At 36.1% G+C, this 15,729-nt stretch overlaps 1 protein-coding gene across 6 annotated transcripts in view; it reads left to right on the top strand.

Annotated features, from left to right (window-relative positions):
* CDKL5 (cyclin dependent kinase like 5) overlaps nt 1-15,729 on the top strand; it is a 135,717-nt gene that overhangs the window by 111,913 nt on the left and 8,075 nt on the right. For 5 of the 6 annotated variants that reach the window (XM_040532605.1, XM_040532585.1, XM_040532594.1 and 2 more), the window contains 4 exons: nt 1,564-1,687; nt 9,662-9,764; nt 13,953-14,075; nt 15,213-15,332. In XM_040532605.1, the coding sequence (XP_040388539.1) occupies nt 1,564-1,687; nt 9,662-9,764; nt 13,953-14,075; nt 15,213-15,332 (470 nt within the window). The remainder of the gene's footprint in view (nt 1-1,563; nt 1,688-9,661; nt 9,765-13,952; nt 14,076-15,212; nt 15,333-15,729) is intronic. The other variant, XM_040532619.1, reaches the window with a different exon arrangement.

Raw genomic sequence — 15,729 nt, 5'->3', positions numbered from 1 at the left:
TGTGTGTGTGTGTGTGTATATATATACATATATATATGTATGTGTGTGCATATGCTTATATATGTATACACAAATAGATACTGTTTTAGTATGGTACAGAAAACATGGTGATTTGTGAGCAGATGTCTCATGGCTAAACCTGGGTAATCCTTTTGAAAAGGACAAGGATGATAAGCTAATTACTGTTCCACAAGTGCTAGGAAGCTTGTGGGGTTCCCCTGAACCTTAAGAAGTCACAATCAGCTAAAATTTGATTATGAGTCACCTAATAACCTTAAGTAGAGTCACCAATCGCCCTCTGATCCTCTTCAGGTCGATCAGTTGGCTGATGACCTGATTTAGACATGTTCAAATCTGTCATCCCTTGCAGGTGTCCCATTGCAATATACAAGCTTTAACGTTGCACTAAAGTTTTAATTGTTGGAGCAATGCTGTTGAGTTTAAAGTTTTACAGTGTAACAGAGAATCCTTGAAGAATCCTTAATCCTGAATTGCTTTTATTAATCTTTAAAACACTCTTAAAACTGGGCACTGTGAAAGAGAGGCACCAAGGAAGAATGACCTTCCGTTAACTCGTGTGCTAATGAAACTATAGGTCTGGGGTTGTATTCAGTACTTTATTATAAAGTAGAGGTTTCTTCCTCTTTAACTACATCTGTGAAACAACTTCATTTTAGTTCAAAGACTTAATACCACTTTTACAATGAAATAATTATATTCAAGTAATACATTAATAATAGTGTATGTAAAAGCTATTGAAAGAAAAAGTTACCATGAAAAAGCAAATTCATATATATTCAGTTTTTAAGTATTGACTTCACACAGACGTTATTGGCATGTGCTTTTGTACTATAGCTTGAAAAAAACTTTTCCAATTCAATTTTGATTGATAGTCTAGTGTGATCCTGAAATAATGCTGCAGCAAGTGTCTGATGAATTTTTAATCCAGTGCATATATTTCTGGCGATATTCATACTTCTGATAACATTTTGTATTTAGGTATGTAGAACCTATTTTTGAAAATAGAGTATGATTCTTTTGAAAACATATTGTATCTGATTTTGATCCTTTTATTTTTAATGAGTAATCCCTTACTCTTAGTTACATTAAAACACAAAGTAATTTTTTTCAGGGTGGGTATTAACCTTATTTTTTTTTTTTTTTTAAGTCCGGAGTGAAGATGAATTGTAAACTGTATTATTTCATGTCTGTAATAACAATATTCCAACCTTATATGCTGTTTCCTATTTTTAACTATCAGTCGCACTTGTGGGCCCTTATAGATAGAGGTGTTCTCAATATCCACTTTCTCAATATCCAACAGCATCTTACCCCAGTTCTGATGATGCCATCATTTTACAATATTATCTTGCAAGTATTAGAAAGCAAGGGCTTACCAAGCTGTACAAAAGCACAAACTACTTTTTTTTTTTTTTTTTTTGGTCATACAACTGTCTCTTCATTCTTTGGTTTCTATAAAAGAGGTATAGAGGAAGCAGACAACTCAAAAGATGTGATTTTTGGCAGAGCTCAGTATACAGTGTTTGCTATTTCTCTGTTCAGTTCCATCTCCACGTCCAGAGAGTACATACATAGAAAACAATGTGTCAAACAGAGCCTCTGTATTACCAGCAGACAGCAGCACGGTGGCAAACCACTCAAAGAGACAAACCACCTTTGATACCTGGTGAGTTGTTATTTATACAGATACGTAGAGAATGGCAGGAAAAAAAGGGGGGGATTTAAGAGAAGAAGAAAAAAATTTTTTGCAAAATTTGCGATTATCTGTACATGCTTAATTGCTTCCTCTGACTATATTGACATAGCATTGCATGTTTGCAGTCCCCTTTTGAGCAACAAGAAGTACTTCATCACACCATCACATTGATTGCATTAAAAATTGTACACTTTTGTCCGGTCTTCCCTGATTCTTTTTTTTACTGTCAGTCTTTGGTTAAAGATGATAGAAAGTGCTTGTGTGCATATAGCAAGCCCATAGCTTCATTTGTGGATTCCAGAAGCATGAATTGTCAGAAAAATGTAAAAAGTTATCAAAATGCATGTTTCCATATATAAAATATGACTGTATTAATGAAAAATATAATATTCACCCTACAATGGGGACTGCTGCTCTGTTTGCTTACGCACCACAGAAGGAATTGAGTACGTTCTATGGGAAAACGGACGAAGCAACATCTTAGTGGTGTATATTGATTTTAAAGGGTTTTAAAAAACATCGCATGACTCCATATAGAACATAGAATAATTAACTATAATTACGCTAGTAGAATGACAACATATGTGTAGCTTTGCAGGACTTAAAGTAAATACCTTAATTTTGTTGCTGTGAGAGCTGTACAGCTCTAAAATACTCTTAATGTTCTACTTTGATCACAATAAAGCACAGTGAATAAAAATAAGCAAATGGAGTTTCAAAGGATTGTTGGGAGGAATGGACTTGTATGCATTCTCATGATTCAACTGTACTTCGTACCACTATCTGAAACACTGCTCTCTGAAAGTGATAAAACTATGCTATTTAAAGAACTATTTCAGTGGTTTGTTGACATAATGTAATTTCATATGAACAACCTATGAATTACCTGCTTAAAAAAGAAATGGAAAGGGGGAGGGACACAAACAACTGGTTATTTCAGCTTTTGTTCAGGTTATATACCCAAGTCAGCAACAGAAGATGTTTACTCCAGAACACTTGTCTCCTGCTCTGATACACTAGAGTCTGCTTCCTGTCCTTCAGTAGCTCCGCCTACATCAGTTTAGTGGATGCTAGTTTTGGGAATCTCGTCACTTATGTAAAAAGGTGGTACTTATGTTGTAATTTGTGGCTAAAGAAGGTCTTTGTTTCCACTGTTGAACCTTCTTACATCTTTTGTTGTCCTTCGTATCTGAATCTTTTTATCTGGCATATAACGTAAGCTAACTGGAATCTTGTTTTGCTTTATATATCATTTGGCAATATATTACCTTTTATAATGTGGTTAATACAAAGGAATATGTAATGTTATTTTAACTCTGAACAGAAATAATAGTATATGTTGTTAGAGCTGGTTGGGAATTTTTTGGCAAAGTATTTTTTTTCCTTACAATGCTAAATTACTAAAACCAAAACTTTTCAAAGGAACAGACTAATATCTACTCACCTTTTATTGGAAAGATTCTTCAGCTCCAGGATGGAATTCACAGTCAAAACCAGAGAGATACTCAAAATAACAAATATTTGGGGGGCAGCATTATATTTTTTCATACAAGGAACTCAAGTGCACAGCCTTTGTTCTTCGTTATTTAAACCAGAGACTTGAACAGAGATCTTAGATCTAATAAGTGAAAGACTTGAACCAGAGGTTAGAGGTTATTTTGGAGCACATTCTCTGTTTTTACCCTCAATATATTCTCTCGAAGCTGTTTTATCTTGTTGAAATAATGAAAGGACCACAAGAGATGCTGAGTACAGCCTACTGAATAAGGCTCTAGATTAACTTTGAGACAGTTAGATTTAAGTCTTTGCTCCACTTACTATATTCAAATATTTCCATAAAGTGGAGCAGCTCCTTTGAGAGAAAAACCCACAGAGGAATAAGCATTTTGTCTTGTAAAATTGAAAGAATGGCAGTGCCCTCCACATCAAATTACCTGCTATTTTGGCATGCATTCCTCTTTCTCTTTGCTTTTCCAAGTCCCTATTTTCCTGAAATGTTTCCTGCCCAGCTCTACATGTTACTCTGTGCAAGTTGTCCTGGCAATGGTCTAATGTTGTTGCAAAATTGTTCTGTGCCATAAATGCAGATTCCTGAGTGATGCAGAGTCTGTTCCTCTACTTATTTTTCTGTATAGAAGTTGTGTAAATGCTTATGAAAATGTTGAAAGCTCTAATGGAATGTGATTCTGCTTACATCATCAATTTTATGATGAAATAAATATTTGATGTCTGATGGACATACATAACTGGTACATGACAATTCATCTCAAATTATGAGTGACATGTATTCCACCTGGACTTGCCACTACTGTAAAATATGGCTCCTCTCATACTATTGCTCTGTGTTGCCTTTCTTCTGTCAAAGATTTTGTGAATGTTTGCTAGACTGAATTGTCACAAATGTTCCCTTGTCTTTGTGTGCATTTCTTCACTCTGTCCTCACTGTCCTGCCTCTTTAAAATAAAGATGTTATAAACTCAACTTTTGTTATCAGGTTTTACTATTAAATTACTAGATCATTTCTGAACTTCAGATGATTTGAAAAAGGCAAATTTTCATCCTTCTAGAAAATCTTTGAGTTTAATTTCCTGTGAGTGACCTTGAACTTGCTCAAATTTCCATCTTTAGATACAAGAATTTTATTCTCTTGCAACTTTTGTCTAAACCTGGGCAAAATTAGTAGGTAATATGCAAGATACTTAAACCTTGTTCTGCCAATGTACCAAAATGCTGACCTAAGTTACCCTTAGGATTGCATTATTACAGTTCTAAGTATCTCCTTGGAATAAACTCCAACATGCAGAACTTCATCTTCCATCACATTGGAAGTGCTTCTTGCGTTGGTTGCTTACAAGATATGTGGGGAATTTTGGAAAGCTTGGACCATTTAAGTCCATTAAAATGTATTCATTCTATGACAGCTACCATATGTTATACTTTCCTGAAAAAAATAAGGGGAGATACATACAATATTATTTTATATATAAATATATAAACACACACTCTGTGACTCAAGAACAACAACAAAAAAAAAACAACACAACACAAACCACCCTACTCTTAGGAGTGTCAGAGGCTTACTGTTTTATCTATCTGCTGTTAGTTTTTAGGACTCTAAAACGATACGGTATGCTATGAACATGACCCGACTGGCTTTAATTTTGTTGTTTCAATGTCAGTGTGACAATGCAGTCACACTGTAGTCCGTGGAACAAGAAGGTTGCCAATACCTGAACAAGGTAGTTGAAAGCTTGTTCAGTTGTCTGCAGCCCAACTATTCCTGCATTGCAAATACGCTCCAGTTCATTTACAGATTTTTAGATTTTTTTCTAAAACTACCAATATTCCAAATTTGTAGTTTGCAAGCTTAAAAAATCAGCTGTGTGTTGCACTGGTTGAGGCTTTAGGAGTCTGCTCCACATAGCCTGAAGATGTTCACCTTCCTAATGGTATTGCTCTCCCTTTGACCTTTCCTACCCAAGACTCTTGCATATGCATTATCATCTCCTATGTTTGCTTTTTTCATCTGTATGGCTGCATCTGAGCCTCCCTGCCAATGCATGTAGGCTCTCTTCTAGTAAACAGTGAGTGCCTCTTCCCTGGCCCTTCCCCAGTCATCAGTAGTTTTTTTTGTACTAAAATTTGGTAGTGAAATATAATGTTATTTGCAAGGAATCCTTACGAAATTTGTAGTCATCAATATTCGGTCCAAGAAATAAGCCTAGGAAAGTACAAGTTCATGAAGCCAACTAGTTCCAAATATTTGTTGTTTACTAATGTTGAATTATACTGGGGAGGGGAGGTGTAAAATGTTTGTGTGTATATATACGTATATATGCACACACACATACAAGTATGTATACGTTTTTTTCAGTAAAGCTGTAGCCTTAAGTGATCTAGTGGTTATAGAGGCTTCTGTGTGGTATTCTATATATAAGATAGTAGATGTGGGTTTTGTTCCAGTTAATAAATCCTATTTTTTCACATGAAAAAAGGTTTTCAGCTCTTAGCAATGTTCTGATTTGATCTCTTGATTTTTCAGCTTTCAGTGCCAGGCTATTACACCTAGAAGTTTTTACTAAGGGCTTCAACTTGGAGGATTGATATTTTTATCTTAGGTAAACCATGTATTTGAGGTGCTTCACTGGTTTCAGACATTTTCTTGCCATTGTTTATGGTAACTGTATAACTGCCAAGGTGGTTGGATTTTTTTAATGTTCATTAATATTTTGAAGAAAACTTCAGATATTTCAGTAACTTCTCCTTTAGGCCAAAATCTTACTTACGTAATTGTGAGCTGTGCTGTAAAGGGAGTAAGTAGTATGGTGGCAGCTAAAGAGGATTTCTAACCAGGCTATCCCCTGAAATTAGGGGTACTGAAGAGTAGTAACTGAAGACCACAAGAAATTTCCAAAAAAGGAGCCATGTGCAGTATGAATGCATCTGTGGCAGCATGAATGCAGCATACTTCCTACTACCTTTTTTTTTAAAGTAAATGCTGAAGCACAGCAGTTTGCTTGCCTCCATACATACATGCAGCTACACATTGAAGTATCTGCATGTGGTTGGATACCTTTCCTCCCCGGGGGCAATAAATGCTAGTGATAGTCAAAGCATTTCTTTAGTTTCTGTGTCTTTTTCCAAATGTCTCTGACCAGAATAACCAATATGATCTATATCATGTGTCCTAAGCATGCAAAAGGCACAAAAAAAGGATAAAAGTAATGGAGAAGAGGAAATTCTGCCTTTAGTTTCTGATTGATGGTGAGTTCTGTCAGTGGGGGCTCTTCTCTAGGGCTAGTCTTACTTCCTGGTGAAAGACACACAGGCTCTGGTGTAACTGCTTGCTTTCAAAAGCTGAAGCTTTATGCAAAATACCAGGACTTGGCCGTTAAATTGTAAGAATTGCCGTGTGACTATACCATACAGATTTTTTCTGATAATCCTCATTTATTCCTGTACTGTCCATTGTCTGAAAACCATCTTTCAGGATGCCTAAAATATCCCGGTGTTTCATCTCGGCGATCAAAATGTTCTGCTCTATTTTTACTCAGCACAAAATCCTGGTGTTGAAACTTCCTGCTATAATGCTATATATGTTCACTCTCTTCACATAATGAGCATGTGTTTTGAAGCAGTTGCTTTTCAAGGTCAGTGCTTTTTCAGACAACTGTACTGCAATGTGAGTCATAGGAGTTAATGACATAAACCCGTCCATGTAAAACCACTGGCTTTTGGGTAGGCAGCAATTGGAATTGAGCAGAGTTCTCAGCCCCTTACTTTTTTTTCTTCTTCTGGTCATTAGAGCTATAAAGAGGAAAATATAGAACAGAATTTCACTTCTGGCCTGTCCACTCACCTGCTGTGGGGAGCAGTTTTCTTGTCCAGGTTCACTGGGATGAAGAAAAGAATTACACTTGAGTGAATCTGTCTAAAAGTGTGCAAAAATTGTCCCAAGTTTTATTCTAAAGAGTAAGTTCGCGTTTTAAAAATACAGCATCTCCATTGAGGAATCAGTGTTGGAGCAGAAAAGCCAGAGCGAGACGTTGACAAATTTTAAAGGACGGTGCAGACAAACCATGCTGGCACTTTATGATCTGATCTGAGTCTAGTTCTTCAATAGGCAGCATAGTGTCTGGGTTGGTAATTCGCACTGAGGCCATGTTTTGGGGGTATGTTTGCAGATGAGAATGTGCAGTGGCTCCTCTGGGGAGAGGTTTGGGAGATTCTCAGCCCCTTTCACATGACTTTGAGAGTGCAAGCGGGATACTTGTTGTGCATGCTTTTCTCCAAGCTTTCTAACAAATTATGGAAGATGAAACTCCTAAAAATAATTCAGTAAATAATTCAGGAGTTGTTTTGTCTGTGTGAAGTCGCTCTTGTGAGTTGACAGAATATGTAAAGCTGTCAGTAATGTTTACTTTTGGGCTCTCCTGTGATGCTTTAAGTGAATAATACAAGACTTACTGCTGTTATGCAATGGTACTAAATCCAAGGACATGCCATGAGCAGGAATCTTTAGCAGTCCCGTATGTTTAAAATATGTGGTAGGAATTTAATATTTATACTAAACTAGAGATTTTTCCTGTATCTACTTTCAGATTTCAAATTTTCATATTGTCTATATCATTGAACATCTGAGTGTGTTTTCTGGATCTAGATTTAAGTTGAAAAAAATCTAACTTAGGAAAATTCCTACCATCTTCTCTGCCTATAAATTTTTCGTTCTCTGCACATTTCTCTCACTCAATTATTATACCTTGTTACAGTGTTTAAATACTACATGCATTTAGTTAGAACCAGGTAGCATTCAGAGTTTGAGATGGTTTTGGGCAGAAATGGAGGAACTGACCAAACCCCATTTCAGAGTGAAGATACTCATTAATAAGGGGGACAACTGTCGTCATTCACACCTCAATAATGTGTTTCACATTTGCTTGGAAAAAAATGTCAGCTTGGCATGTAGTAGCAGCTGAATCACCAGTTTACAGCATAGCATTTTAAGCCAGATTTAGAACCCAAAGATAACTATAGCAGGCAGTGAAGTGTTGCTACATTACAGTTGCTCCAAGAAAAACAGCTTCTCTTTGTCATCCAGAGCCCTTGGAACTGTGGCTGTCCCTCAGGTTTTCCAGCAAGACAATAGAATAATTTCATTTTTATTTTCATACAAATTAAGGCTAAAAAAAGGGCAATTAAATGATCCAGTATGACTTCACATATGTTAGTTGCCAGTAATTGTCATCCATTCTCTGGGGTTGAAGCCCAGCAGTGTATCTGGCAGAAGCGTATGCAGTCCTGATTTGAAATGTCAAAGATGGCAAATCCACTCCTTCACTAAGGAGTTTCTTCTGGTGGTTAATGATTCTCATTGTTAAAATCAGTGCCCTATTTCTAATAAGACTTCTCTGGCCTAATCATCTACCTACTTGTTCTTGTTATGTCTTTGCCCTCTGCTTTAAAGGTCTGTAATTTCTGTAATTTCTTCCTGGATAAGTACCTGTGTGCCACAATCAGGGAAACTCTAAATGTTGGGGTTGCCTTGGCTGTGTTTTTAACATTGTAGAGAGGTTGAAATCTCTGAGTCTTTTAGTGTAGGCCATTCTTTTTATCTCCGTGAAACTTCCCTTCAGCATTTCCAATTTTCAAAATAGCTTAAAGGGCACTAGAACTGCATACAGCTATGTCTCACCAATGTCCTACATAAGCCATCTTTTTGCTCTTTATCAGTACTTTACATCCTTAGTTTACTGTGTACACTTAAAGTAACGTGTTGGTTATCAGCTGTAGTTAATTCTGCTGTAAACAAGATATGAGGGGGAAACAAATAAAATTCAGTCTTCAGGGAAGTCAGCTGTTCCACTTTCGGGTCATCTTCTTTTGCCAGCACTGTCTCGCGCATGCATAACAAACTAACTGAAGTTTTTAAGTTGAAATGGATCCCCAGCCTCCCTGATGATAAATTTGGAACCATGTCAGCAAAGGTCAGGAGTGTCAATTGAAATTGGTTCTGTCTGGCGAACTTTGCAACTCCCGGCTCTCCGGCAAGCAATGGATAAACTGGACCAGTGCTTTTGTACCTCCTCACCAGTTGTATGTTCTCTCAGATACAATTTTCATTCTTCTAAAAAAACTTGTGTGTGAATATTTTGGTTTGAGTATTAAATTCTGGCTTAAAAAAAACATGCATGCTTACCTTTTCCCTAAGTAACTACTCACTGGTTTGACTAATCATTTTACCCTAACACTTTGTTTCTCCTATCCCATTTAATAAGACTATCTGTTATTTGTATAGTAACCATTGAACCAATGAATGTTTAAACATTAAGAATCTTTTTGCTTCAATCAATAATTTTCATTCTTTGGCATAAGGTCTCATTATTTCACAGAATTTGCATCATATCAAAATAAAATCTATCTTACAATACCTTATCTCATGTTTAGGAAAAGTCCTGAAAATCTTAACAGTCACTCTGAACAGCTCAAGGAGAAAGAAAAGCAAGGGTTTTTCAGGGCAATAAAAAAGAAAAAGAAGAAATCTCAAACTGTAAGTATGCAGTTATTTCTAAAAGAAAATACGTTTATCAGTTTTTGAATGGTACTATTTTAAAATGCTAGACTAGTACAGTATATTTATATTATTTGTGATCATACCTGCATGTATCTATTTGTTCTTTTTCTGTTTTCACTATATGACAGTCAGATACACTTTCTGTGTCTTTGTTTGCATTAAGATACTTCAACATCCCGTTTAAATGCAAGTTTTAAGCAGATGTTGTGGCAAATCCTTTTGCAGTATATGTTGATACCGTTCAAAAAGTAGCAGTTGCATTATTGTGTGTCCTCAGAGCTTGAATAATTTCAGATACCCATTAGGAGGAGATCAAACTGCTATAAAGGAGAATTCTTTAAGAACTTTTTCATGGCAGTGTCTTGATGACAGCTTCCAACTTCTTGCCGTACCCTGTGACTGGAATAAGGATGATGTGCCTTAGCCATTCTCAATGTTTTATTTTTTGTTGGGGGAAGAGGTTGCGTCTTTTATTGTATTGTGTATGCCTTTGCTATCTTTTCTGTATTTCTGCATTTACATCTAGGTTTTGGGAGAGAAAAATAACTATATTTTATCAGAGGGCAGTGGCATATTAGCATTTCACAAAGTTTTACAATGAAAGTCCCTGTAAGAACTGGGAAAACCTAAACATCATCTCATCTCAATCTTGGATGACAGTTCTGGAAACAGTAAAATACTTAAAATTACATTTGCATATCTGTTTTACAAAATTTTAAAACTGCAGGTACTTTATCTAAAATTATGGCTAGTAAAAATGTGCTCTTGTAATTCTCATCCAGGCCACCAGAAGACAGGCTTTTTAGTAGTAGTATGTTACTAAAATTCATGTGCAAAATAGTGTCAAAAATAAACCTTTGTCTCTTTATGTTACTGGTTCTTTCCAGTGTGCTTCATTCTTACATTTCACTTTTCTGTGTAACAAGGTCTGGGTAGTAAAATGAAGAATTCTACCCAACCTTTTTTTTTTTTTTTTGATATCTTTTTCACTAAAATGTAACTTTATTAATTTGTTAATAATAGTTCCTTTTTTGATTTTGGTGTCATGTCAGATGTTCTCAGTGTACAAAAAAAAAAGATAAATTTCAGACTTGACTTGGAATTTGAAAATCAAACTGTTTTATCTAGTAGTGGGATCATCATCTCCAACGGTAGTGTGTGCTGCCCTTTTCAGAGTAGCTTGCTTGAATTCCCCACATTTCAGGTTTGGTTTTGTTTAAGAACTCAGTGCCATTGAAAAATTAGGTTGTAATATTTCTGTAAGTGAAATTGCAGTTATGGTTTTGAAGGTTCTTGAAATGGAGTAAATTGTGCTCACTCATCATAGTTAAATAGGCTTCAGAAGAAGTTAACAGTACTGCAGGGCAAAGGGGAGTAACTAAATCAAAATATCTTCTGTCATAGAGTGAGGCGGCATGACTGGGTGTTGTTGGAGGGCTGATCTGTTGAAAACTGGGGGAGAGGAGTGTTTGTCTGCTTTTTTTGTTGTTTGTTTAATTTTCTTTGAACTGCATGGAACGTGCATGCGTGTGTTAACTAGCACACAAAAATGCACAGTGTCTTCTTGCTAGCTAGGTTTTAGGGCAGTGGCTCCTACCTCTCCTTCTGAACTTGTTCACCTCGATACCTGTTCTGAACTAAATATCTAGATTAAAACGCTGGGATTTTTTGATATCAAAATGTCCGTGAAAGGATAAGCACGCCTAATTGGTTTAGGTAGCACGCTGGAGCCATTGGTTTCGGTGATGCATTTTCCAAAAAAAGATGTTATATTTGCACTGTTTCAGATTTCAGCCATTCAGACATGGTGGCAGGGAACATATTAAAAGTCCAGCTGATAGATGAGGTATCAACTACTTCCAGATTAAACTACGTGAAGAAATTAGAGACTGAGTTGAGTTGTGTTGCAATGAAAAATCCAGCACTTTCCCAACCATCAGCTGACAAGCACCTTGCTCTGTAGATACTGAAGACATCACTGATTACAAGCCAGGACAGATTTACACGTACTCCTTACTCCTTTTCATACGTAAGGAGAGGGAGAGAGTGTTTGCATAACGAAAAATGCATTGGCTAGTTACACCTAGTATTTCACAGGAAGATGCATAAAATTCCTGAAATGCAATAGTGATGAAACTCTTGCATCCTCATCTACAAGCTTGCTGACATCAACTTCATTCAACCAGAGACTGAAAAACCTCTTTTCGTTTCTACTTGTAGTTGTTTGACAGGACAGTATCTAGGGACAGACTGCACACCAATGTGTGTGCAAGTGTTTGCTTCAAACACTGTTCTTTGTTCTTTGTCTGTTAGTTGAGGAAGTCTACCTAACGAATATTGGAATGTTCATTAGGATCTTCCTCCACGAATGTAAATTATTACCTGAAAATTATTTAGCTCCAAGTTTGACTTCAGTAGTAAAAGCTTTTAACAGCACTGTAGTAATAGCTCTTCAACTACAGCAATAATGTACTCGTATTAAAAATCTTAACATATACCTTGTGACTATCCAAATTTTTTTCTGAGGCTTAAAATTCTTAGAGTCCTAGATGTGTGTAATTCTAGCTATGTACTCTGATACAAGCTTTCTGCAGCAAATAACAAACTAGACCCAGAGAACAGTCATATTGAGAAGCATGTAATAGTACACAATAGTACACATTGTTAAGAGGGTAATAATATCACATCCATTGCTTACTACTTACATCCACTGTTATTTGGCAAGTTTCTTGTTGCTGGTGATCATTGTAAGAGTCATAAAAGATGACTTAAATTGGACTAAAGATATCTTCTTAATAATGTCATTCTCAAAATCTCCAGTAGCGCAGAACTGATACCAGTTTCTGATACTTCCTCGTGCAGAGGATTATTCTCTCTTGAGTTCTCCAGGTGTAGTTCTTTATGGGATAACAATCACTACTGTCTGCTATGGGAATTCTTTGCAATATTGTTTTTGAAGAGCTGTTTTTATCCATTCTCCTTTTTATCTTGTTTTGGAATCTTTTAGTAATGCAGCAAAAGGTTTTGAGGATTGCTAGAATCACATTTTTTTCTGCAATCTGTCACTAAGCGTTTTGGTATCCATGAGGGCTTTGTACAGTGTCAATGTGCACTATCTTCAGAGGAGCCTGAGTTTTGCAGATTGTGGCACATATTGCAAGCTATGGATCTGAAGAGATTATGTACTTTGGAAAAAACAGTTGCAAGTGACCCTTTCTCCTACTGATGCTTTGATTCCTTTTTAATTTACTGAACTTCAAACAGGAAATTCTTCTGACCATAGAGTTTCTAAGCAGGCTGTGCTAATTAATGACGTTGTCTTTTGTAGCTTGGATGGAATCTAGAAGCTGGGAAAGTTGTTTGAAAACCATCTCTTCTGGTGGTGCGCCCATCGTTATATTTAGTCATACAACTGTTATAGTATAAAGCTTTCTTTTGATAGGCAAATGGCACAGCAAGTGTCTTGGGCTTGTTTGCACCTGAGAGGAGGAGAAATCATCTTGTTCATAATTTTAATACTTAACAGTTCTGTTTGTTGTTTGTGCATCCATTGGTATGCTCTTTGATTGTCTTACAGAAATAAAATATAACAGCCAGTGCCCTTGCAGTTGTACGTGAAGTTGTTAAAGGCATATTTTTGTCAGAACTGAAATCATTCATCTTGGAGCCCTAGCTCTTTTTAAAAGCTAAAAATAAAATACTTTTCTTTCTTCCAGAGGTAACTATCAACTGCTCATTCTAAAACCGATTGCTGCTATTACTAGTGTATCTTTGATATTTTATTTATATAAAAAAAAGAAATGCCATAACATTTTAGATCATTATCGTAAGTAACAAACACTTGCCAAAAGTACAAGATTTGATCCAAAGCTCAGTAAAGTCAACAAGACCTACCTGCAGTTTTCAAAAGACTTTGTACTGTACATTCCTAATGGGAGATAAGAATAGGTGATCTCTTTTTCCATGCTGTATATGCATTGACTTCCTTGAATTTGTTCCATACACTTTCTTCATTCAATCACTATTATATTTTCCTGAAGCAGATTATAGGATTGATACCATGTACTGTTGGAACTACAAAAATATAATCATGAGTTAATATAGTAAGGACAGATCTCCTGAATTGATATACTATGCATTTAGATTTTGTATCTTATATTACAGACAAACTCAACCAACGGGGAGAATCCAAGCATCAAGAAATCCCTCTTCCCTCTTTTTAATTCAAAGAATAATTTAAAGCATAGTTCTTCTTTGAAAAAGCTTCCTGTAGTCACTCTACCCATGGTATTAATTTTTAAGTACAGTAGCTCTGTAAAACGCTCCAGTAAACTTATTTTACTGACTACAGCAGCATGTGTTTTATTTTCATGGGATCACTTTCTCTTCATGCCAGTTAAGTATCTTGGGCCAGTTCAATAAATTCAAGTAAAGTTGGTGGTTCCGTTGAAGTAGATTATGTCTTTAAAAAAAAAAAAAAAGTTTTTTGACCATTTGTTATACTGAAAATGTAATATACACAGCTCCAGAGAGAAGGAGCCCTGGGACTAGGGCTAAAGGAGGAAAATAGTTGTGAAATTGCCGATGTTTAAATTTTCTCATTCTGTTTCAATCAGGAAAAAAAAATTAACCTGGTTTGTTTTATAGCTATATTGGAGATACATTCTGTGTGCTAACTGCTCCTTTATATATAAAATTAATTAGATATTAATGACGGATTCTCTGAAAAATAAACTTAACTCATGTTTCTAATATATTTTTGTTTGTGCTGATTGTTCATGATAAAAGGCAGCTTGCATTAAAAATAGGTTAAATTTAATTGTTCTTTTTTGCTTAAAATTCCTGAAATAAAAGTCTCTATAAGCTTTACATTGCCTTTCTGCCATAAAATTTTATGAATTTACCTCTTGTTTTTTAGTGGTGTTGAATTTTTTTATTTTTTAATTTGGTTTGGGTTATTTGTGGAGGAGCAGGAAGATGAGGAAAAGAAAATCTCTTTCTTTGTGATGGAAAAATTGGCCAGATGTGAGCTTAGAGATGATTTTGATCTGCTTCAATTAGGAACAAATTTATAGAACTGATCCTTGGTCTTAACTGCAGTATGGAATGCTTTTTAAATGAAGATGACACTCAACAATTTTTTGTTGTGTTTTTTTTTCTTTTTTTTTTTTCTTGGAAGCCTTGTTTAATTGCTCTCTCTTACAGCAAATAACACTAACAGCATGTGAATGCTTCAAGGGCTAAGGGTATAGCAACTCTGCATGACCTCCGCAGCCACTTACTATGGGGAAAAATAATGAAAGGACATTGCAATTCTGCTGCAGTATTGGGCTTCACTTGCGTTGTGTAATTAACTTGGGAAAATGATTTATAGCTATTCTTAAGAAATGTATTAATAGCCCAGTATTTAATGTTTTGTTGCAGATGCCTAGCACTGATGGTCAGGATCTCTTGGCATTACAGAAAGCCATTCATTCTACTAATCACCAGAGCAGCAGGCAGAAGGATTGGCATCCTGAGAAGATGACAGAAATCCAGCCTCATGTAAGTAGCTTTATCAGTTCCCTGTATTTTAACATCACAAAGGTGTCTTGACAGGTTTTTCTCCGGTAAATAGAAAAATTGCATTTGACGTTATTTCCCATCCTCCCCAGTCCCTCCTCATTGAATGTAAAAAATCATGTACCTGCATTACTGCATAATTCTTTGAAAATCTAGACACGAATGACAGGGAAAGGAGGTGAGACTGTATGTCCTTGTGTCAGTCGCTGAGCCTTTAGAAATGGTGGTTATGTGTTTGTTTTGGAGACAAACAACATTTCAGTGCACAGCCGCAGTAGGCACTGCAGCACTGTGGCAGTGCCCTCAAGTGAGGGCCTACTGCTGTGTGGCTGTGCCTCAGCTGGCACAGGCTGCTGGTTATGCAGGCTGGCTCGTTGGA

The sequence above is a fragment of the Cygnus olor genome, chromosome 1 (genome assembly GCF_009769625.2).
Source record: "Cygnus olor isolate bCygOlo1 chromosome 1, bCygOlo1.pri.v2, whole genome shotgun sequence".
Taxonomy (NCBI): Eukaryota; Metazoa; Chordata; class Aves; order Anseriformes; family Anatidae; genus Cygnus; species Cygnus olor.
The sequence above is the reverse complement of the archived record's forward strand: the minus strand, read 5'-3'. Positions and strand labels throughout refer to the sequence as shown.